Source organism: Oryctolagus cuniculus, chromosome 20 (genome assembly GCF_051225735.1).
Source record: "Oryctolagus cuniculus isolate XC-2025 breed Fujian yellow rabbit chromosome 20, ASM5122573v1, whole genome shotgun sequence".
Taxonomy (NCBI): Eukaryota; Metazoa; Chordata; class Mammalia; order Lagomorpha; family Leporidae; genus Oryctolagus; species Oryctolagus cuniculus.
The window spans coordinates 17,158,886-17,184,231 of NC_142886.1; the positions used below are offsets into that span (position 1 = coordinate 17,158,886).

Genomic DNA, 25,346 nt, shown 5'->3' on the forward strand with positions numbered 1-25,346 from the left:
CACAATGGCCGGAGCTGCGCTAATCCAAAGCCAGGAACCAGGAGCTTCCTCTGGGTCTTCCCATGGGGGTCAGGGGCCCAAGGACTTGGGCCATCTTCTACTGCTTTCCCAAGCCATAGCAGAGAGCTGGTTTGGAAGTGGAGCAGCCAGGACTTGAACCGGCACCCATATGGGATGCCGGCACTGCAGGTGGCAGCTTTGCCTGCTGTGCCACAGCGCTGGCCCCCTTAGGTTGGGTCTTTAGCCTAGCAGTTAAGACATCAGCATCCCACATCAGAGTGCCTGGTTCTGGCTTCTGATTTCTGCTTCCTGCCAGTGCAGACTCTGAGAGGCATAGTGGTGGCACATAGTGGTGCCACCTGTGTGGGAAATTGTGATCCCAGCTCTTTTCTCAGCCCCAGCCCAGCCTGAGTTGTCTGAGGCATTTGAGGAATGAACCAGCCTATGGGAGCCTTTCTCTCTTTCTCTCTTCTCTTTCCTTCTCCCTCTCCTCTGCCCCCGTGTGTGTGTGCCCCTCAAATAGATAACTTTTAAAAATGTTAATGCTCCTGCTGTTCCCACCTTTCTTAAGACATCTTTAAACTCCAGATTGTGTTGAAATTTTACTTCAAAAAGTAAATTTTGTGTTCCTTGACTTAGAGAGAATACTGTAATATATGTTGTGCTTACTTCATATTTCGTATCACAAAGACAGTGCTTTCAGTGTGATTCTTTCTGGAGATTGATGGAGGTAAATACAAATCCAAAGTCACAAATCACTTTGATTGCCACTATTTTATATGTCTAGGAAAGTGCTTAATCTTCAGGGTTTTTTTTTTTTTTTCCTTCCTCTGTGTACAGGAATGCTTTCAATTCATACTGCCAGCTCTACCTCACGCCATTGACCTTTTACGTGATGCCATTGTAAAAGTAAAGGAGGTGCATGATGAACTTGAAGATTTACCTTCACCACCACCTCCTCTTTCCCCTCCTCCCACAACCAGCCCCCATAAACAGACAGAAGACAAAGGGGTTCAGTGTGAGGAAGAGGAAGAAGAGAAGAAAGACAGTGGTGTTGCTTCAACAGAAGATAGTTCCTCATCACATATAACTGCAGCAGCCATTGCTGCTAAGGTAAGCCTGCTGAGAGAGACTCAGATCTTAAGGACCCACAGATAAATATTCTGATTTCATCCCTCTGTACCATGTGCCCCCATATATTTAACACCTCATTAGTGAATCTTAAGAAAAACCATACTGGAATAATTTCTTGTGAAGGCATTGAAGTGTGTTCTGAACTCTGAGGCATTAAAGATACTGCTGTTACTCATTGAAGTAATAGCTGCATTGATGAACAATGTGACATTTGAGAACTCTTCGAAGATGTCATTTTTGTGGACATATTAAATGTGTAATGTTTATGTGTTCAAAACATCAAACCTTCACAAATTCTTAAAGGAGCAGTAAACTGAAGTTAAAAGACCTTAGATTATTGAAGAAATGAGTTGAGAATGATTATGAAAAATTTTAAGAGACAAGGCTTTTAAATGTTAAGCAATTGTTTACTTTTCTTTAAATAAACAAATACTTAAATATTACTTGACAAAGATCACCCTGGTGATATAGAGAGGAAATGGGTATAATGTTTTGATTTTTTAGAGAAGTAATAAATATTTAATAAATAAAGCTAAAGTATTACAAATTATCTTTGGGCAATTCTGGGTGTAAATATAGTATTTGAGTAAGTTTAGTCATGTTAAAGTCACAGAACATGATTTACATTGTTATTCATAGCTATTGAAATCCACCTAGTGTGCTTTAATACCTTCAGAAAGTAGCATTTTACTTTTAGGAATGATAATTTTTCATTAATTGAAAGCCTAAGATTGAAAATTTAATTGCTACCTGAAGTAAGTCAGATAGTTTGAAATAGTGAGGGGTTTTTTTGATAACATATAGATAGAATAATAGAAAAATCAAAAGAAGTGTCCATTTAGGCAACCAATAGATGATTCCTTCATTGAAGACTAAAATTATGTTTTGTCTCCAGATCAATTCAGTGATCCGTTAAGTCCTCACTTAAGGCTAGTTATATTTGTTTTGTGTGGTTTTGTTTGATGAAATTAAGTGGTGAAATAGGTACATTTTTAAGATGTTGTATGTTCTTTCTCTTTTACTCTTAATTGAAAGAGTTAAAAGTACTCTCAGTTTCAAACTTCAGAACAAAGCTTATAGCATTTGAAATCTAAACTGATTTTGTCATTCTACATTTGGAAAATTTTGGCATTTCATTGTTCCATTTGTTCATTTTCACCTTTTCTCCTTTTCAGTCATTTTGTTTGTATTGGTTTATGTTTTTCTATCACTATATTCATAGTTGTTATGTGTTGTGCATTAGAAGCATCCATTCTACACCAGTCCTGCTGTTTTCATGGCACACGGTGAGCAGCCTATACCTGGTCTCATCAATTATTCCCATGATGCAACAGGCAGTGCAGATGAACCGGTAAGACGAGGCTTTTACGTTAATGATTTTGCAAATATATACTACTTCCTTTCTGTGGAGGTAGGCTATAACATATCATGGAAGATGTGTTGTTTTGTTGTGATGGATCTTCATCAGTGCTTACATGTGAAAGTTAAAGCTCCATTGGTTTATTCCATCAAAGAATTTAATAGAATTGCTTCTCTGCCTAAAGTACTTTACTATCATTAAGATTCTGTAGTTTGTGGCAATGAACTTTCATCACATGACCTGCTAGAAATTCATTGCTCAGAAGTTGTTTTTGGGAGGAGCAATTTCATCAGATACCTTTAAATAAATTGCCTGGCTTAATTAAGATCACTCCTTAACAGGATTACTTTGACTCTTAAAAACTAGACAGATTGATAGAGTTAATATTTAATTATTAACTTTTTTTCATGATTTTGCATCTCATTTTATGTTCTTTCACTGTGTTCTCATTACAACCATTTAGAGAACTGAATTTTGAGGCAAATTCTGTGATTCATAATCTCTAGATAAAAACTTTTGAGGATATATGTTCTTTTAGTCAGTGGCTGAATGATCATTTATGAAAGAATAAAAAAGATAAATTGACAAGTATAAATTATTAAACAGTAATAAATTTAGATCATGGATATAAAAAAAACAAATCTCAGTCTCTATTATGGATATAAAATGATAGAGATAGAAAAAAGAATAACCAGTTATACAGACAAATTTGGCTTTAAACACACAACACTCAGCATCAGTAGTCTCTTTGGAGATGACACTGCCAGATGAAGACTGTTATCCTATATTCATCAAGCCATTCATGATTGGAAATAAACAAGTTAGTCAAAGACTAAATTAAAAATTTAAGTTTTGGATGTAAAAGTATTAGTAAATTTTAGTTTATGATTAGTATGTGAATATTTATTATTAATTAATGAGAGAACTACTAAACTATTATACCAATTCAAAGAAGAATTCAGAAGACCTTAAAGACAACTAGCAATAATTATGAAGGGTAGAATGAACTCTTAAATAGATACGAATTTGTTCAAAATATATAAGGCAATAATCAGTTGCTCCTTCTCAGGACAAAATTTATTTGCATTTGTATGGATAACCATCATTACATGATTATAATCAGTTTTCTATAGCTGGAAGAGTTGTAAATTAATGAAAGATAATGAAAAGTACAGATAATCCAAAAGAGTATGTAGTCAAGACAATCTAGTAATCTTATGATCTCAGAGATAATTTTTTACCAAATTATAGCAAGAATATTACCCATATAGCCTCTTGAATTTGTTTTGCAAACACCAAGGCAACAAAATTAATTCTGTAGGAATTTCATACTATCAGATTCTACTTTTAAAGAGCTCTATTTTTCCATCCTGAGATTAGTATATTAAATCCAAGACACTTCATCATAGTTTATGCCAATTTGAGTCCCATTGCACTACTTCTGATCCAGCTCTCAGTTGATGTGCCCTAGGAAGACACCAGAAGATGTCTCATACTTGGGGCCCTACTACCCACGTGGGAGACCCAAATGGAGTTCCATGTTCCTGGCTTCTGTCTGGACCAGCCCCAGCCATTGCACCGTTGCAGTCTTTTTGGAAATGAACAACAGGATAGAGATAACTTCTTTCTGTCACTCTTTCATACAAATGAATAAACAAATTAAAGGAGGGGGAGGAAGTTCTAATTTAAGCTATAACATGGATAAACTTTGTGGACCCTATGCCAAGTGAAATGAGCCAGTCACTAAAAAATAATAATGCATGATCCCACTCATAGGAGTACTTAAGAATAGTCAAAGTTCATAGGCAGAAAAATAGAATATGAGGCACTGTAAATGTTTTTACCTCTATTTAACCATACTACAATGTATACATATTTCAAAACATATTATATATGATAAATATTTGCACTTTTTAAATTTAGACTAATTAAGTAATATTTAAAATTTTTTATTATATTTTATTTATTTGGAAGGAAGAGAGACAGAGATTCCCTATAGGCTGGTTTATTCCTCAAATGCCTACAAAAGTAGTGACTGGGCCAAGCCAAAGCCAGGAGCCAGGAACTCCATCAAAGTCTCCCGTGTGGGTGGCAGGGATGCAAGTACATGGGCCATCATCTGCTGTTTTCCCAGGGTACACATTACCAGGAAGTTGGAATTGAGAGTGGAGCTGAGACTTGAACCCAGGGATTCCAAGATGAGATCTAGGCATACCACTTAACCAGTGGTAGCTTAACCACTGCACCAGAAGCTCACCCTCCATAATTAGCTAATTTTAAAAAAAGTAAGTAAAATGGTTTCCCGAGAATGAGAATTATTAATAGGTACAGAATTTTAGTTTTACATGATGAAACAAGTTCTAGAGATGGGTGGTAGTAATGGTTGCACAACAATGTGAATATATTTAATACCACTGAAATCTGCTTTAAAAACGATTAAGATTGCAAATTTTATGAGTATTTTGCCACAATATTTTGGTTTCTTTTTTTACATTTTGTTTAAGGTATACAAACTTCATGCATTTCATATATACAAATTTAAGAACATAGTAATTCTTCCTGCTCTACCCTCCCTCCTGCATGCAGTCCCACCCTTCATCCTCCTCCCTCTTCTATTCCCATTCATATTCTTCAAAGAAATCTGTTTTTGGTTAACTATTAACTCACAAGATTAAGCCTACACTAAGTTAAGAGTTCAACAAATAGTATTAAAAAAAAAAGAAAAAAAAAAAAACTGTGTTCCTCAACAGTCAAGACAAGGACTGTTCAAAATCATCAGATCTCACAGTGTCAGTTTCGTTCCTATAGAATGAACAGATGGTATCAGAGAGAACATGGTGTTTGTCTTTTGGAGGCTGGCCTATTTCACTAAAAATAATGGATTCCAGTTGCATCCATTTTGTTGCAAATGACAGAATTTCATTTGTTTTTTTACTGCTGTGTAGTGTTCCACAGTGTATATATACCATAATTTTTTTAAAAAGATTTAATTTACTTATTTGAGAGGTAGAGTTACAGACAGTAAGAGGAAGAGACAGAGAAAGAGGTCTTCCATCCACTGATTCACTCCTCCAATGGCCACGACAGCTAGAGCTGGGCCAACCCAAAGCCAGGAGCCAGGAGCTCCTTCCAGGTCTCCCACATGCATGCAAGGGCCCAAGCACTTGAATCTTCTTCCATTGCTTTCCTAGACCATGGCAGAGAGCTAGACTGGAAGAGGAGCAAATGGGGCTAGAGCTGGTGCCCATGTGGGATGCTGGCACCACACACGGAGGATTAACCTACCATGCCACAGTGTCAGCCCATACCATAATGTCTTTATCCAGGCTTCAGTTGATGGACATTTGGGTTGATTTCAATCTTAGCTATTGTGAATTGAGCCACAATAAACATGGGTATATAGATCACTCTTTCATATGCTGATTTATTTACATTTGAGTAAAATTCCCAGAAGTGGGATGGATGGGTCATGTGATAGGATAGAGTTTTGAAGTATCTCTATGTGTTCCACAGTGGCTGCACTCACTTACCTGTTTCTCCACATCCTCTCCAGGATTGTTGCTTGTTGATTTCTGTATGAGAGCCATTCTCACTGGGGTGAGGTGAAACCTCATTGTGGTTTTGATTTACATACCTCTGATGGCTACTGATCCTGAGCATTTTTTCATGTGTCTGTTAGCCATTTGAATTTCCTCTCTTGAAGAATGCCTGTTCAAGTCCTTTGCCCATTTCTTAACTGGATTGTTTGTTTTTGTTGAATTTCTTGAGCTCTTTATAGATTCTGAATAATAATCCTTTATTGGTTGCATAGTTTGCAAATAATTTCTCCCATTCTGTCAGTTGCCTCTTCACTTTGCTGAGTATTCTTTTGCAGTGCAGAAGCTTCTCAGCTTCAGGTAATCCTGTTTGTCAATTTTGGCTTTGATTGCCTGTGCTTCTGGGGTCTTTTCCAGAAGTCTTTGCCTATGGCAATGTCTTGTAGGATTTCCCCAATGTTCTCTAATAATTTGATGGTATCAGGTCAAAAGTTTAGGTCTTTAATACATTTTTAGTGGATTTTTGTGTAAGGTATAATAATACATTTTTAGTGGATTTTTGTGTAAGGTATAATAGGGGTCTTGTTTCATACTTCTGCATGTGGAGATCTAGTTTTCTCTTCACCATTTGTTGAAGAGACTGTCCTTGCTCCAAGGATTGATTTTAGCTCCTTTGTCAAAGATAAGTTAGTTTTAGATGCATGGATAGATTTCTGGAGTTTCTGTTAGCTCCATTGGCCTACACATCTGTTTGGGTTTTTTTGTTTTTGTTTTTGTTTTTGCCAGTATGAGGCTGTTTTGATTATAACTGCCCTGTAATATGTCTTGAGATGTTGTATTGTGATGCCTCTGGCTTTGTTTTTTGTTTAGATTGTTTTAGCTATATGGGTCTCTTTTGTTTCCAAAATACTATATACTGAAAGAGCATTGACAGTTCTGCATGGACTTTCCATAAAAGATACAAGTTTTGAAATATTTATATTAATAAAATTTTAGTCATAAATTTAAGCTAAGGAAGGCTGGACTTCTCTTGATTTGACAATTCTTTGTGTACTAAAAGAATAATTTTTTGTGATTTTGCAAAAGCTCAGAAATGTTGGGGCTAGCACTATGGCATAAAAGTTAAAAAGCCTTCATGTGCAGTGCCGGCATCCCATATGGGCACTGGTTCCAGTCCCAGCTGCTCCACTTATGATCCAGCTCTCTGCTATGGCCTGAGAGAGCAGTGGAAGATGGCCCAAGTCCTTGAGCCCCTGCACCCGTGTAGGAAACCCGGAGGAAGCTCCTGGCTCCTGGCTTTGGATAGGTGCAGCTCTGGCCATTGTGGCCAATTGGGAGTGAACCAGCAGATGGAAGACCTCCCTCTCTCTCTCTCTCTCTCTCTCTCTCTCTCTCTGCCTCTTCTCTCCTCTCCTCTCCTCTCCTCTCCTCTCCTCTCCTCTCCTCTCCTCTCTTTGTGTAATTCTGACTTTCATATAAACAAATAAATCTTTAAAAGAAAAACAAAAGCTCGGAAATGTAAAAGATGACAATAGATATCCTGAATTTTTAAAATTTATTGTATATTTAGCATCAGATTTTGAACTATCAGAAGTCAATTGTACACTAAATTAACATACAATCCTGAATACATAAGAAATAATTTTTGGTTGTCTATGTAATCAAATTGACAAAAACTAATTTTTAAAACATGAAAGTTAATATAGTTGTGAAGAATTACTTCTTCATAAATGAGTGCTTTTGTTCTTTGTTTATTCCCTTAAATACTCAAACACATAATAAAATTAATATATAGTACAGAATATTATTTTAGTAAGACACAGTATCTCTGCCATCTAGGCAGATTGCATAGATCACAGCTAAAAGCATTAATCAGTAAACTAAGGAAGAAAAGTTCAGAAAAATGAAGTGAATTTTGCTGAACATATTTTATAACTTTTCAGGCTCAGGAATTATGAATCAGTGGAAATAAACTTCATTTTTCAAGCTTTATTCCTTATGATGTTCTTTCAAATATTCTTCAGCAAACTGACATTTTACTTTAGAACCTCAGTTCTTTCTCAGTTTACCACAAAATGAAAACTCTTCATAATAATATTATCATTTATATTAATATGCAATCTGGTAATTATTGCTTTTTTCAAATGAATCAATGACTAAGTATTTTAAAATTTGTGTTAATTTCTAATTCAGTAGATATCAGTAGTTATAACTCATAAATACAAAAGCTTTTGAGGTCTTTAGTAAAAAGTGTGAGCACCAGGACTTAGTTCTATAAAACTTTGTTTTATACCTTTGTCAAACCAATAGTTAAGGTTGTTATACTATTACAGTTTTACTGTTCTATGATTATTTAAAAATTTACTGTATATTGGTGAAATGTTCATTTTTCATTCAATGATTATTTATAGCCATTGTCTATATTCCCACTAAACTAGGGCCTTTTGGCTTTTCAGTTATTAAACTTATTATTTGGTGAAGTATTTAACCTTTTTACTGTCATGTAAATATGTTATCTCAAAAACTGAAAGAAAAAAAAAAACAGAGAGAAGCAAGGGGACGATTGGGGGCAGAGAGGGGGAGGGAGAAAGGGAATATCATTATGTTCTTAGAATTTTATCTACAAATCACATTGAATCTGTTAAAAACTAATTAAACATTTTTTAAAAAGGGTGAGAAGCGGCTGAATGATAAAAAAGAACAAATGTCCATTATAGCAATTTTTTCAGCCATTCTACATCTGTTACTTTGTCTCTAGAAAATAATTGCTCAAAGGTGAAAATATTGACAAATGTTTATCACAGTGGTTTTATTTACAATGAAAAACTAAAAACCTGTTTATCAGCGCAGGACTGGCTAAACATAGTATGTTATAGGCATCTCAGGAAATAATAGGCAAACATATAAATTAAGCATAAAGATCCACATTGACAGATATGCATTGATACCTACAATACAGAGTAATTTGAAAAAAGAAAGCTCCAAGGCTGACCATTGTGGCTTGGGAGGAAGGTGGGCAGGATGGAGCAGTGCTTTGGTTGGGAAGAAATTCAAGTTAATTCTGATCTCTGGGTCAGAAGCGCCAAGAACAAGTCAGGCTAGAGCTGATTTAGTAATCTGTGATTTAGTTATCTTGGCACAGAACGATCCTGAGTATTTCCACCCCCACTAGATTTGAATAAATGTATGTATTTTAAAAGTATGAAGAAGGGGCAGCGTGGCAGTCGGTTAAGCTGCCTCTTGGAACACCCAACATCAGTGCTGGTTTGAGTCCCAACTGTTCTGCTTTAGATCAGCTTCCTGCTAATGGGCCTGGGAAGGCAGAGGGTGATGGTGCAAGTGCTTGAGTTCCTGCCAACTGCTTGGAAGACCCAAATGGAGTTCCTGCCTGCTGGCTGTATCCTAGCCCACCCCCAGCTGTTATGGACATTTGGGAATTGAACCAGTGGATGGAAGATTCTCTCTCTCTCTCTCTCTTTCTCTCTCTTTCTCTCTTCTCTCTCTCTCTCTTTCTTCTGTCATTCTGTCACTCTGCCCTTCAAATAGATAAATCTGTAAGCTTCTGTCATCTCCAGTTATATAAAACATGCTTTCATTCAAGTCACTAATTAAACTTTTTTGGAGGATAGGATATTTCACGTACTTCTGGAAACCCTATTGGTTATTCTTGCTTAACTAGTAAACATATATTTCTATTCCAGCCCATCAAGATCACATACTCTGTCTTGAACATAAGGATTTTATAAGTGACTTATCAAATACCATTTCTAAATTCAATATGTATTAGTTTGACATTTTTCTTCAGTAAATATTTTACAACATTTAATCATAGCTGTAGGAGGATCATTATCAGAAGCTGTAGGGTGATATGTGACCTATGAAGGAAGTACAGAAGGTTTGTGGAAATTTGCACTATCTTCTAATTCTGTTCTTCCATGAACATTTTAAAGCCTCCTCCTTAATCTTTTAAAGCCTCCTCATATGTTTTCTCAAATAACCCATTGAAATACTCATATGAAATCTATATTTATTTTTTATTCATTTATTTATTTATTATTTCAGATCCTATATAACATGCTTGCATGTTTAGTCGGATTTAGAAATGTATCTTACCCTTAAAGGTCTCTAAATAGAGAAGTTGCTGGAAGAGGGTATATATGCGGGAAATGGCCAGCTACCATGCTTGGTTTGGTCTCCAAAAACCTCCACTTCAGGAATTGAAGAGTGTTGCTTTTGAAACTGTGCTCCTTTTTAATGTGGTTGTTTTGGGAGACTTTAAAAGATTTCTTTATTTATTTGAAAATCAGAGTTACACAGAGATAGAAGGAGAGGCAGAGAGAGAGAGAGAACGAGAGAGAGAGGACTACCATCCACTGGTTAACTCCCCAGTTGGCCACAACAACCAGGAAAGAGCTATGCCAATCCAAAGCCAGGAGCCAGGAGCTTCTTCCAGGTCTCCCACGCGGGTGCAGGGGCCCAAGAACTTGGGCCATCTTCTACTGCTTTCCCAGGCCATAGCAGAGAGTTGGATCAGAAGTAGAGCAGCTGGGACTCAAATCAGTGCCCATATGGGATGACGGCACTGTGGGCAGTGGTTTACCCACTACACCACAGCGCCAGTCCCGGGAGACTTTTATTATTATAAATTTGTGTGTGTGTGTCCCTCTCTAACTCTGACCTTCAAATGAATAAATCTTTAAAAAAAAAAAAAAAGTCAGCCAAACCAGCATTTTGATAGAAAAGCACTGTAATGAGAAAAAAAATCAGCACAATTCCTCGGGAAGTATGCATTTTTGCTACAATCTCCCTTAATGAGAAAGATTCTGTTGTTTAATAATTCACAGTTGAAATTGCATTGCATATCTACAGAGGATTTGAGGTCAACTGAGACAAATTATTTTATCCATGCTATGAGTTGCCTAAGATAATAAGAATACTAAATAGTTCTCTAAAAGTAGAAAGGTTACTTTTGGAAGTGATTTGACATTTCTCCTTCTCATTTGTGCTGAGTTAAGTCACTACAATTCTGCTTAAACTTCTGCTGCCTCCAAGGTTCTGCATTTTCAGGAAGCTGGAATTGGAAACCAGAGCTGGGAATCAAACCAAACACTTTGATATGGGATTTGGGCATATTAACTAGTGTCTCAACCACTTGGCCAGTACCCACCCCATGAACAGATATTTGAACACTTGTTTTCAGTTCTCTTGGTTATACATGTAAGAGTAATATTGTTGAGTTGCAAGAGTTCTTTATATATTCTGGATACTAGACCTTTATCAGAAAGACTGCAAATATTTCCTCCCATTCCATAACTTGCCTTTTCACAATCTTGATAATGTTCTTTGATTCACAGGTTTTTAATTTTGATGAAGTTAAACTTATATGATTTTTTCTTGTTGCTTGTACTTTTAGTATCTTTAGAATCCTTTACCAAATCCAAGAATTTTTTTTCTTATAATTGTGTTATTTTACCCTTATGTCCTTGATTAGCATTGAGTTAATTTTTTGTATGATGTCAGATAAGACTGTAACTTTCTAGTTGTTCTATCACAATTTATTGAAAAGACCATTTTCTCCTATTAATTGTTTGGGAACCCTTATCTAAAATCAATTACCAATAAACATATGAGTGCTTATCTCTAGAATTTCAGTTCTGTTCTATTGATCTATGTCCATCCTTATGTCAGTACCATACTATTTTGGTTATGCAGTTTTGAAGCAAGTTTTGATATCAGGAAGTTTGAGACTTCTAAATGTCTTTTTCAAAGTTGTTTTGACTATGTAGTGTCCTTTAAGATGGATTTTTCTATTTCCACAAAAAATATCATCGGAATTTGATAGAGGTTACGCTGAATCTGTAGGTAACTTTGGACCAATATTGCCATCTTACAGTATCAAATTTTACAAGCCATTAACACAGATGCCTTTCTATTTTTATGTCTTTTAATTTCTTCCAGAAAGGTTTTATAATTTTTGATGTACATATTTTGTACCTTGGTTAAATTAATTCTGAATATTTTATTCTCTTTGGTGTTATTTTAAATGGCGCTGTTTTAACTTTTTTAAAAATTTCAATGTTGGCGCATAGAAATACAAGTGATTTTGGAGTGTTCCTCGTGTATCTCATAATTTTGCTGAATTTGTTTATTAACTCTAATAGTTCTTTCATGGATTCTTTAGGATTTTACACAAACACACACACAAGGTCATCAACAAGTTCATGGAAAATAGCATCTTGAAAAACCAATGTGTGAATTTCAAAAAATTTTGTACCAAAACAAACATCTTTTAATTCCAATTTTCCATGAACTTTTTAAAGTGCCCTCATGATCATGTCATCTATGACTAGAGATATTTTTACTCTTTCCTTTCCAGTTTGGATTCCTTTCATTTCTTTTACTCTTGTAATTGCCCAAGCTAGAAATTTCAGTACGGTGTTGAATAGCAGTGGAGAGAGAAGACATTCTTACTGATCTTAGGGGAGAAGCTTTCAGTCATTCATCATTAAGTACATTGTTAGCAATGGGTTTTTATGTAGCATTTGTCAAGTTGAGAATGTTGCCGTCTATGCTTAGTTTCTGAGTGTTTTTATTGTGAAAGACATTCTGTTTTTCCGAATGTTGGCTCTGCATCTTTTGAGATGATCATGTGGACTTTTTATGCCCATTATCCTATTAATGTGCTATATTACGTTGATTTATTTATTTTTTGTTTTTTAATTTAAATAATTTAATAGGCACATAAAAATTATGCATTCTTATGGGATATCGTGATGTTTTGACACATGTATATATTGTATAATGTCTAATCAAGCTAAATATAGCTAACTTCCAAAACACTTAATATTTATGGTGGCAACATACAAAAGTCCTATCATCTAGTTTCCATAGAGGAACACCGGCGCTGCGGCTCACTAGGCTAATCCTCCGCCTTGCGCGCCGGCACACCAGGTTCTAGTCCCGGTTGGGGTGCCGGATTCTGTCCCGGTTGCCCCTCTTCCAGGCCAGCTCTCTGCTGTGGCCAGGGAGTACAGTGGAGGATGGCCCAAGTACTTGGGCCCTGCACCCCATGGGAGACCAGGATAAGTACCTGGCTCCTGCCATCGTATCAGCGGGGTGCGCCGGCCGCAGCGCGCTGGCCACGGTGGCCATTGGAGGGTGAACCAACGGCAAAGGAAGACCTTTCTCTCTCTGTCTCTCTCTCTCACTGTCCACTCTGCCTGTCAAAAAAAAAAAAAAAAAAAAAAACAGAGAAATATACAGTACAATAACATTATTTATAGTTATCCTACTGTGCAATAGAACCCCAGAACTTCTTTCTTTGTATTCGTAACCTTTAAGGTCACTTCTTCTAGATTCCACATGTGTGTGATATGATACTTGTCTTTCTGTTTTTAGCTTAATATATTTAACATAATAACCTCCGACTCCATCTATATTGTTGTGAATGAACATGAATTCATCCTTTTTGGGACTGATTATTATTCTATTGTATATAGCTACTGCATTTTCTTTATCTATTCATCAGTGAATGGGTACTTAGGTTGTATCCATTTCTTGGCTGTTTATGAAAACAGATAGTGCTGCAATAAACATGGGAATGCAGATGTCACTTCAACAGACTGATTTCATTTTCCTTGGTTTATATACACAGTAGTAGCATTGCTGAATCATGATTATTGTATTTTTAGTTTTTTGAAGAACCTCCGTACTGTTTTCCACATTGGTGGTCCTAATTTGTATGCTCAACAACAGCGTGCAAGGATCCCTTTTCTCTACATCCTCACCAGCATTAGTTCTTTTTCTTTATCATGGCCAACCTAAGTGGAGTGAGATGATATCTTATTGTGGTTTTGATTTGCATTTCCCTGATAGGGATGATGAGCACTTATTCACATACCCGTTGGACATTTGTATGACTTCCTATGAAAAATGTCTGTCTAGAACTGCTGCCCATTTTTAATTGGATTGTTAGGTTTTTTGACATTGGTTGTTTGAATTCTTTATGTACTCTGGATATTAGCCCCTTGCAAAAAATTTCTCTGATTTTGTAGGTCATCTTTTCACTCTGTTGATAGTTTCCTTTGCTGTGCAGAAACTCCTAAGTTTGATGAAATCAAATTTTGTCTCTGTGCTTTTCAGATCTGATCCAAAAACATCCTTGCCCATTCCAATATCTTAAAGCATTTCCCCTATGTTTTCTTCGGTAATTTCAGTTTCAAGTTTTATGTATATTTATTTATTCAACTTTGAATTGACTTTGGTATATGAAAAGATAGGGGTTTATTTTCATTCTTCTACATGTGGATATCCAGTTTTCCCAGCACCATTTATTGAAAAGACTGTACTTTTCCAATGTGTGTTCTTAGCACCTCTGTTGAAGATCAGATAACTGGAGATGCATGGATTTATTTCTAGGGTTTTTATTATATTCTGTTGGAATATATATCAGTAGCTATAGATGCAAGGGTTTACTTCTAGGGTTTCTATTATGTTCTGTTGGACTGTATACCAGTACCATACTATTTTAATTACTGTATGTTTCTGATATATTTTAAAGTCAAACTCCTTTTGCTCCACATTGCTATTACTATTGAGGGTCTTTTGAGGTTCCATACAAATTTTAATCGTGTTTTTGAGTTTTGTTAAAAATGGCATTTGTACTATGATAGGGATTGCATTAAATCTGTAAATAGCTTTGGATAGTGTGCACATTTTAAACACATTGATTCTTCCAATCCATGAAATGGGATGTTTTTCCATATCTTTGTTTCTGATTTCTTTCATCAATGATTTATAGTTAACATTGTAGATAAATTTCTCATTTTTGATTAAATATTTTTCCTAGAATTGTTTTTGGGAACAGTTGGAACTAGAATTACATTCTTGGTTTATTTTGCAGATAATTTCATTATTTATTTATTTGAGAGGTAGAGTTACAGAGAGAGGGAGAGACAGAAAGAAAGGTCTTCAATCCACTGGCTCATTCCCTAAATGGCCACAATGGCAAGAGCTGGGCCGACCTGAAGCCGGGAGCTTCTTCCGATCTCTCACACAGATGCAGGGGGCTGAGCACTTGCCATCTTCCACTGCTTCTCAGACCATAAGCAGAGAGCTGGAATACCAGAAAAGGAGCAGCTGGGATACCAACAGGTACCCATATGAGATGCTGGCACTGCACACGGAGGCTTAGCCTACTACACCACAGTGCCAGCCCCCCAATAATTTGATATTTATTCTGTAACACTATTGGTTTTTGCATGTTAACTTTATACCCTGTAATTTTGCTGAATGTATTAGTACTAAAACTTTTTAGTAGCATCTTTGGGTTTTCTATGTATAGTATCATGTCATGTGTAAACAATGACTATTTGACTTCCTTCTTTATGATTTGAAAGTCCTTCATTAATTTCTCTTGCATAATTGCTCAGGCTAAGAATATCAGTACTAAGTTGAATAAAAATGGGGAAAGTGGCATCCTTATCTTGTCCCAGATCTTAGAGAGAAAGCTTTTATCTTTCCTACATTATTTCATCTTTCCTACAGTATTATGCTAGCTGGTAACGTATTATGTATGTCCTTTATTACATTGAGTTACACTGCTTCTATACCTCATTTGTTCAGAATAAAAACATGAAGTGATGTTGAAGTTTATCTGATGTCTGTTCTGCATCTTTTGAGATGATCATGTGATATTTGTCCTTCATTGATGTGGTATATTTGCTGATTTGCATATATGTTATTTGCATATACGTAAACCATCCTTGCAGCCCTGGAAAGAATCTTACTTGATCATGGTGCATAATCTTTTCATTGTGATGCTGTGTTTGTTTTTTCCCCCCTACCTTGGGATTTGTTAATACATTAAGTGCTCTGGGTCTCAGCAAAAACATGATAATTACTACAGCTCATTTCTCATTTTAATGTGATATTACTATAAAGAGAACAGATTCAATGTAGTTCATAGATAGAATACTAAGAATATAATAATACTTCCTTCCCTTTTCTCTCTCTTCCTTCCTTTCTTCATTCCTTCATTTTCCTATTATTTATAATTTTTGAGATAGCATATTTTTAATTTACCTAATAATCAAAGGCTTAATACTCCACTAAATAAAGAGTTCAACAAATAAAAAGAATAAAAATGGTTCAGAAGGAATATAGACAACATTTATAAATCATTCATCACAGTAAATTTTAAAATAATCAGAATTTTTTTATTAAAGATTTTTATTTATTTTATTTATTTGAAAATCAGAGTTGAAAAATTGAAGAAAAGAGTGTTAAATTCAGAAAAGGTAAACATTGGGCTGGCGCCACGGCTCGCTAGGCTAATCCTCCACCTGCGGCGCCTGCACCCTGGTTCCTAGTCCCGGTCGGGGCACCGGATTCTGTCCCGGTTGCTCTTCTTCCAGTCCAGCTCTCTCCTGTGGCCAGGGAGTGCAGTGGAGGATGGCCCAAGTGCTTGGGCCCTGCACCCACATGGGAGACCAAGAGGAAGCACCCGGCTCCTGCCTTCGGATCGGCACAGCATGCCAGCCGTAGCGGCCATTTGGGGGGTGAAACAACGGAAGGAAGACCTTTCTCTCTGTCTCTCTCATGGTCTAACTCTGCCTGTCAAAAAGAAAAAGGAAAAGGAAAAGGAAAAGAAAAGGTAAACATTGGTTAACTGCAAGAATGAATTATCAGATGAATCTAGGATGTCTCTGAAACTATGTGTCCATCTGCTGGTTCACTCCCCAGATGGCTGCAATGGCTTTAGCTGAGCTGATAGGAAGCCAGGAGCCAGGAGCTTCTTTCGGGTCTCCCACGTGGGTGCAGGGGCCCAAGGACTTGGGCTATCTTTTACTGCTTTTCCAGGCCAGAGCAGAGAGCATCCTCCACTGCACTCCCAGGCCACAGCAGAGAGCTGGCCTGGAAGAGGGGCAACCTGGACAGGATCTGGCGCCCCGACTGGGACTAGAACCCAGGGTGCTGGCGCCACAGGCAGAGGATTAGCCTAGTGAGCCGCAGCGCCAGCCAATGTTTCCCTTTTAACCCTGATTTTATGTATTTTTTTTAAAGATTTTATTTGTTTATTTAAGAGATAGAGTTACAGACAAAGATAGAGGTAGAGACAGAGAGAAAGGTCTTCTGTCCGCTGGTTGACTCCCCAGGTGGCCACAATGGCCAGAGCTGCGTCAATCCAAAGCCAGGAGCCAGGTACTTCTTCCGGGTCTCCCCCATGGGTGCAGGGGCCCAAGAACTTGGGCCATCTTCTACTGCTTTTCCAGCCACAGCAGAGAGCTGAATTGGAAGAGGAGCAGCCGGGACTAGAGCCAGTGCCAATATGGGATGCCCGTGCCACAGTGGAGGATTAACCTATTGCACCATGCCACCAGCCCCTAATTTTTTGCATTTAAATATTCTTTATTCTTGGTCTACCTAAGGGATTGTCCAGATCATGTATATTTTGAAAGAGCCTCCTTTTTGTTTCATTGATATTTGTTGTTGTTGCTGTTGTTGTCTCTGTATCATTTATTTGTGCTCTAAGTTTTATTATTTCTTTTTTCTACTGATTTCAGACACAGTTGTTCTGTTTTGTAGTCCCTTGTAGCCTAGTGATGAGTTGCTTACTTGAGATCTTTCTGGCTTCTTTTTTTTTTTTTTTTTTTTTTTGTAGGGACTGATTGCTATAAAATTCCCTCTTAGTACTTTTACTTTATGCCTGTGCTTCCATTTCCATTTGTTTCAATAGATTTTTTAAATTTCTTCCTAGATCCAGTACTTGCTCAGGAGTTTAAGCTGTTTTGTTTTGTTTTAAAGATTTATTTATTTAATTAGAGGCAGAATAATAGGTAGAGAAGGAGGAAGAGAGATCTTCCATCCACTAATTCACTCCCCAAATGTACATAAGAGACCAAAGCCAGGAACCAGGAATTCTGTTAGAGGAAATCTGGATTGGAAATGGAGGCAGGACTCGGCCCCAGATACTCTGTTATGGGATGAGGGCATCCCAAGTGGCTACTCAACTCCCTGCACCAAAATTCTCACCCCAAGATTTAAGCTATTTAATTTCCATGTATTTATATATTTGCCCTAGTTTTCCTTGTTACTGATTTCTAGTTTTTATTGCATTATACTCAGAAAATAAAGATAATGTGATTAGTCTTTTTTAATCTGTTGAGGCTTATTTGGTGACCTACCTTGTGGCCTATCCTGTAGGATGTGCTGCTGAGAAGAATATGTATTCTGTAGCTGTTGTACAAAATGTTCTGTAGATCAAATTGATCTACAGTGCAGATAAGTGTTTCTTTGTTGATTTTCTGTCTGGGTGATTTGTCCATTTCTGAAAGTGGGATGTTAAATTTCACTATTTTTATTGTATTTCAGTCTGTCTTTCCCTTTAGGTCTGTTATTTGCTTTATGTATTCGGGTGCTTCAATATAAGGTACATGCATATTTACAATTATCTTCTCTGGTTGGTATGAACTTTTTATCATTACATAACGGCTTTCCTCGTCTCTCTTACTGCCTTTGACTTAACAGTAACTTTTTCTGCTGGAATTATGACTACTCCTGCTTTTTAGGGAATTCTATTTGCATGGAATATTTTGTTGCATCCTTTCACTTTCAGTTTGTGTGTGTCTTTGAAGGAAAAGTGTGCAATGGGCCTCTGTATGGTTTATTTTCTTCTTTTCTCTTAGAATTTGAGTATGTTCACTACCTGTAACCTTTGAGAGCTTGATTATGTTACATCTGAGCCTATAGTTCATTGGGTGGAATCTGACTGCTGACCTTTGACTGCTGATACCTCTCTAGTTGTGTCTTTCTCTAGGTTGGAAGTTTTCTGTTAGTTTCTTTTACAATATGCTTTCTATCCCTACAGCATTCTCAAATACCTCTTGAGCCCCAGTAACCTGGACATGTGCTCTTTTCATGCTGTCCCAAATTTCCTATAACCTTTTCTTGTTCCTTTTGATTGGTTTTTTTCTCCTCCAACACTGTATTTTCAAATAGCCTGTCTCTTTGAGCTGACTGATTCTTTTATTATCTGTTCTGCTATCCATGCCTTCTATTGCATTTTTTGGTTTTGCTTACAGGACTTTTCAATTGAGGTATTTCTGTTTGATTTTGTTAATTACTTCCATCTCTCTAACAAGTTCTTTTTGTTTTCCTATGAACCGGAGGATGATAGATCTCTTTCTCTTTCTCTGGCTCTCCCTATCTCTCACTCTACCTTTGAAATAAATTAAAAGAAAAAAAAGATTGCATTTCCAAGCCTCTCTTGAAGCTAAGTGTAGCTAAGTCCTAACCAAGGGATGTCCACGGAAACCACCTCAGGAAATAACTGTAAAGAAATGGAGCACTTCCTCTTTAGTCCTTCTTCCTTCCTGCTGGAATGCAGAGGTGATAGCTGAAGCTCCAGCAGCCGTATTAGAATAAGAGAAGAAAGCCACTTCCTGAAGGTATCAAAAGAAAGTAGGAACTTTGGGACCAGCAGGTTAAACTGCCACCTGAAACACATGCATCCCATATGAAAGATATTTCCAGTCCCAGCTGCTCTACTTCCCACCCAGCTCCCTGCTTATGTGTCTGGGAAAGCAGCAGAAAATGGCCCAGGTACTTGGGCTCCTGCACCCATGTGGGGACCTGGTAGGAGTTCCTGGCTCCTGCCTTCTGCTTGGTCCAACTCCAACCATTGTGACTATTTGGGGAGTAAACCAGTAAGTGGAAGATTCTCTCTCCCTCTCTCTCTCTAATTCTGCCTTTCAAATATCAAATAAATGAATTAATAAAGCTTTAAAAATAGATGATGAAGAAGGTAGAAAAATGAGCCAGGATAATATATATAATCCCAAATTGTTGAAAGAAAAACTAGAATATATAGTCACCTCTTTAACAGATCTTTTCTTCTTCAGTTGCTTTTATTCTTTTAACCCCATAATACAGATGTCACCTAGAATTTTCTCTTTTTGAGGATTTCTTTATTTATTTGAAAGGCAGAGAGAGAGTGAGAGAATCTTACCTTACATCCACTGGTTCACTCCCCAAATGGCCACAGCAGCCAGGTCTGGGCTGGGCTGCAGCTGGGAGCCGGAATATCCATCCTGTCCTCCCTCATAGGTGGCAGGGGCTTGAGTACTTCAGCCATCTTACACTGCTTTCCAAAGCTCATTAACAGCAAGCCGGGTAGGAAGCAGAGCAGCTGGGATTCACATTACCAGTCACAGCAGCAGCTCAACCCACTGCACCACAATCCAGCCCCTCACTTAAAATGTTCAACCATCATTGTTTTTCATTCACATATTCTCCTTGGGTAATTAGACATCACATTGATGATTCCCAAATTGTATGTCCAATTCCTAACTTTTTCTCGAGTTCTAGACTTATATTTCTAATAGTTCATGTATCTAATAACTCAAAAATTTATGCCTCCAAAGTTCAAACTGTCTTCACCCTCACATATACTACTGCTTTTTAAAATTACATTCATATGGAAACACATACAGAGAGATATGTATTGTGTGTATGTATGCATACACACATCCTTATGTATATAAGTCTGGATGTTTCTATATATACATCACAGATGTAGATATTAATTTTTGCAGGTGCTTCATTAGGTATAGTACATGCAGTAGTCCCTAAAATAGGGTTCCATCATGACAATGCTTTACAGAATTGTAGATAGGCATTCATCAAATTATCTCACATATAAATGTTGTTTAATTATGGTCATTTCTATGAATGAGAAGAACATGGCATCATGTGAGGAATAATAGAATCATTTGGCTTTCTTCTTCTTACAATAAATAACCTTTTTTGTTAGACAAAGGTGGCGTGAAATAACTTCTAAAATAAACTATCTACCTTTAATGCTTTTTTAGAAAAAGTTTTTATTTATTTATTTATTTGAGAAGTAGAGTTACAGAGAGAAGGAGAAATAGAAAGGTCTTCCATCCACTGGTTCACTCCCCACCCAAATGGCCACAATGGCCAGAGCCATGCCAGTCTGAAGCCAGGAGCTTCTTCCAGGTCTCCCACACAGGTGCAGGGGCCCAAGCACTCGGGTCTCTTCCATGGCTTTCCCAGGCCATACTGGAGAGCTGGATCTGAAGAGGAGTAGCTGGGAATTGAACCACCACCCATATGGGATTCCAGTGCTGCAGGCGGAGGCTTAGCACACCACACCACAGCGCCGGCCCTAATTTCTGAAAATATTTAATACAATTCAGTACTCAAATGTCCTAGCAAATTGACTGTTTTTCTTGTCCAAATTTCCATATCTTTTCTTCCTAATTATGTCTTTATTGTTCATAAGTCTAACAAAATGTCAAGGACTGACATCGTGACATTACCATTAGTACTGGGAATGTTGATGTAGAAACTAAATAAAAGAGCTTCTGTGAAAATAGTTTTATGTTCTTTGTATGTAAAAAATGACACATAACATCAAGACTTCTTCCCTGTCACAGTCTATCTGTTTCTTCCTACGTTTTATATGGTTTATGGTATTTGTTAGCTGAATGTTAACTGTTTGTTATTTTTCATATGTGTTTCAAGTCTTTTGCATAAAACTGAATTTCTCATTCTTAGAAGAGTTATGACCAGTAGTGGTAGACCAGATCATGAACTAAGTTATACATGATCTAAAATAATGACTTTGTTTCGATGTAAATGTTAATATTAAAAAGTAACCTGAATTATTGTCTATGTTTGAGTAATTTTAGGATATTGCTCTTTAATTATCAATATTGAATAATAACATGTTAAATGTTTACTACTTCTAAATGCTAAATAATTTACATACATTCTCTTACTTACTTTGTAGTAATCCAGTGAGGTGGATACTATCATTATCCTCATTTTTCAGATAAAGAAAATGGCAAGTCAAAAAATACTCATCCATATCCTAGCAGAAATCACATATCATACTTAAATAGCAAATTGAGAAAAATTTAATATGGGCCTATGGTATTTACAATGGTTTGTGCAGAATTTAGGGAACACAACAAGAAATCTTGGGGTGAAGGGAAAGAGTACTGTTAGAATCCAGAAAAAAAAAAGCTGCAAGAAAGAAGGAACTGTGATCTTTAATTGAGACACACAAGGCCTAGTGGAGAAAGACTCAGAGGAATAAATATTAGACCTGAAGTTCCTCTCAACAGACTGAACCCTACTCGAAGCCAGAGAACACAAAATAGCTTGTTAACACTGTCCATAAAGGTCAGCTTGTGACAGAATATGAAGAAGGTTGAAAATGAATGAAATGGAAATGGAAAATAATTAGAAATTAAATAACTTACTCAAGAATTTAAACTATTAAATGGCAAAGTCAATATATGAGTGAAAAACACTACTTCCATTCACGATGCTAACCTGCTTCTCATATAAAAAATGTTTGGTGAAGTATTACTTGCTGGAAAAAAATATTTTGTCTGAAACTGTCCTATCCTAAATTGTTGGATGTATTTGAATCTAAGTAAAAATTGCACCAGCTATTTGAGAGCTGAGCAGCAAAGAATGCCCTGGCCCTCAAAAAAAAACTTAGATACGGGTATTGATTTACATGTTGTTGGCATTTTCAGAATGTTATACCATGGCTGTTCCTCTTGTTCAGATTCCAGACTCCATCATTTCTCGTGGTGTTCAGGTGCTCCCACGAGACACAGCCTCCCTCAGCACTACTCCTTCAGAATCACCTCGTGCTCAGGCCACATCTCGCCTCTCTACAGCTTCCTGCCCAACACCAAAAGTAAGTACAGCTCATTGGCACCTGACACCTGCTCTGCTGTGGAAATCTGGGGAAACTAACCAATATTTTCCTGTACTTGTCAAGGTTGGATTGCATGCAACATAATACTATGAAAAAAAATGGAATATAAAGTAGATACCACTCATTTTTCACTAATTGTCACATTAGACCACGAGTAGGACAATCTAGAGGTTTCATAGAAAATGTCTACTCCTACATCACAGCTAGGGATATCACTTCCTATAACTCCTGTTTCTTTGATGTAGACTTGTTATTTTTAACCATACTCATCAGTATAGATATAAAATTATTTATACTGAGAATAAGTGTATTTTTGGCCATTAAACAACAAGATTAAAAAAATACTATCACCAAAGGTTGTTTTTTGTTTTTGTTTTTGTTTTTGTTTTTGTTTTAATTTGTCCAGTCTGGGGTAGCTCCCAGCTCTAGTATCATTCCAAATTTTTTCAAATATATTCAACTTGGAATGTGGCTGCCTAATATTTGGAAACAAATCTAAATTTATTAGAAAGAAAGTTTTAATGCCAACCTTTGAGGGAGGGAGTTTTTTCGTCTTTATTTTTATATGCTTATCACTGAATCATAATGGGAGAAAGGATTAGACATTTGTTTCTTGCCTACATCTTCATGTGTTTGATAAATTACCTAGCCTCCTTAATTATTGTTGTGATTGCCTTCTCCTAGAATCTCTCTCCTGAATCAGTTAGTCCTTTGTGCTTTCAGGTTCTTTATGTGATAGATCCCATATTGCTATTAAAAGGTTAACAGTAACTTCCTTCTTATTTACTAGCACAAGAACTAAGATATCAGGCTGTATATTAAATTTACTCTAAGGATCTGACAGTTAATTTTTCAAACTGTAGCTTTTTGTCTATCATCAAATTTAAGCACCTATGTTGGTATCTTCCTCAATTCCAGCTTTTTATCAGTTTTATGAATATTACAAATTACATTTGACTAAAAGTGATCTCAAACATTCTAGATGTGGCAGTGCAATTTGTTATATGTTTTGTAATAAAACCTTCCCAACAAAGTCTTCAGAGTATTAACTCTTGTATATCACTGTTTTTTAGACATATGTCAAAAATAATAGATTACTTTTGTCATCTAAATGAGGTCGTAAATCTCACTGGAGAAAAACTATAAGAACATTCTATATGTAAAGTGCATTTCATTGCCAACTGGGTACCAGTCAGCTACATTTGCAACTGAATGAAATCAGAGTTCTTAAACCCTGGTTGGGAAAACCAAGGTTTCATCTGTCTTTTAAGTTATTTTTTAAAAAATGCCATGATTTGTCTATATTCAATTCCAACTGTACAAGCTAAATGCATTTGAGAAATAATTAAAAGTAAAAGCTAGATCCACTCTAAGATATTTACTTCACTGAATATTTAGGCCTAAATATTGAGAATACAGAACTATCCAAGTTTCTGTTGTTTTTCTGTGATAACATACTGTGATTGTAAGTATTTTGGAAATATCTTAGGCCAAATTATATAGTAGTTCTTAAGCCTTTATAAGCATTGTAATTACATCTTAGTTACAAAGAAGATATCACATACAATTTTCAAAATCACTCAGCACTTCCACATCCTCCAAAGTAAAGCACTAGAAATGTTAACATTTATTGAATTAATTTACTTATTGTAAAACTTTTGAAAAACAAGTAGCTTGTCTTGATATTTTCAAATATTCAAACTGACAATGAATTCAAATGAAGCACTGTGTTTTTATCCAGGAATAAAATTGTGTTCCTTTTATATGATTTTTTCTAGCACTGGAATTCTGGGAATTTATTACTTTGTTGTTAATTTTAAAAATAAACTTTAAATGATGAATTAGAATACTAATATAATACCACTAGATACTTTAAATATTGATATTTTAAGAAGTAAAAGATGTCAAATTATCCTTTCTAATAAAAATCTCTTATAAATGATAAGACTGCTTAATTGAACTTAAAATATGTGTTCTTATAAGTGCTTTAATTTCAATGACAGATACTGTCAGATACAGTCTCCATCTAGGTTCCTGGAGTTTACAGTTTAGTTGGGAGTTTACTAACATAAATGAGTAGGTAAACAAGAAATTTTAATAATTAAAATTTCACTATAACTTAATAATCATATTTTTAAGTACATGTAAAAGATGTACTGATAGAAATAATAGCAGGAGGGATACTTGGCATTGTGTCACAGTGTGTTAGATTGCTAGTTATGACGCTGGCATTCATGGCAGAGTGCCATTTCCAGTCCTGGCTACTGTGCTTCTAGTCCAGCTCCTTGCAGCAGATGATGGTCCATGTACTGAGCCCTTGCCACCCATGTGGGAGGCCAAGCTGGAGTTCAGGCTCCTGGCTTCAGCTTGGCCCAACCCTGGCTATTGTGGCCATTTGTGGAGTGAAAAAGCAGATTGAACACCATCCCCCTTTCCCTTCAATCTCCCTTTCTGTGTGTACCTTTCAAATAAAATAAAAATAAAGAAATCTTTAAAAAAAGAAGGAATAGAGGAAGAGGAGGGCAGTGCAGGGAAGGGAAGGGAAGGAAAGGAAGGA

At 36.4% G+C, this 25,346-nt stretch overlaps 1 protein-coding gene across 26 annotated transcripts in view; it reads left to right on the forward strand.

The window, feature by feature from the left end:
* Positions 1-25,346, forward strand: part of GPHN (gephyrin) — a 568,860-nt gene that overhangs the window by 331,671 nt on the left and 211,843 nt on the right. For 15 of the 26 annotated variants that reach the window (XM_051826366.3, XM_070065114.2, XM_070065116.2 and 12 more), the window contains 3 exons: positions 841-1,113; positions 2,378-2,485; positions 22,634-22,768. In XM_051826366.3, coding sequence (XP_051682326.1) covers positions 841-1,113; positions 2,378-2,485; positions 22,634-22,768 — 516 coding nt within the window. The remainder of the gene's footprint in view (positions 1-840; positions 1,114-2,377; positions 2,486-22,633; positions 22,769-25,346) is intronic. The other 11 variants (XM_051826364.3, XM_070065111.2, XM_051826369.3 and 8 more) reach the window with 2 other exon arrangements.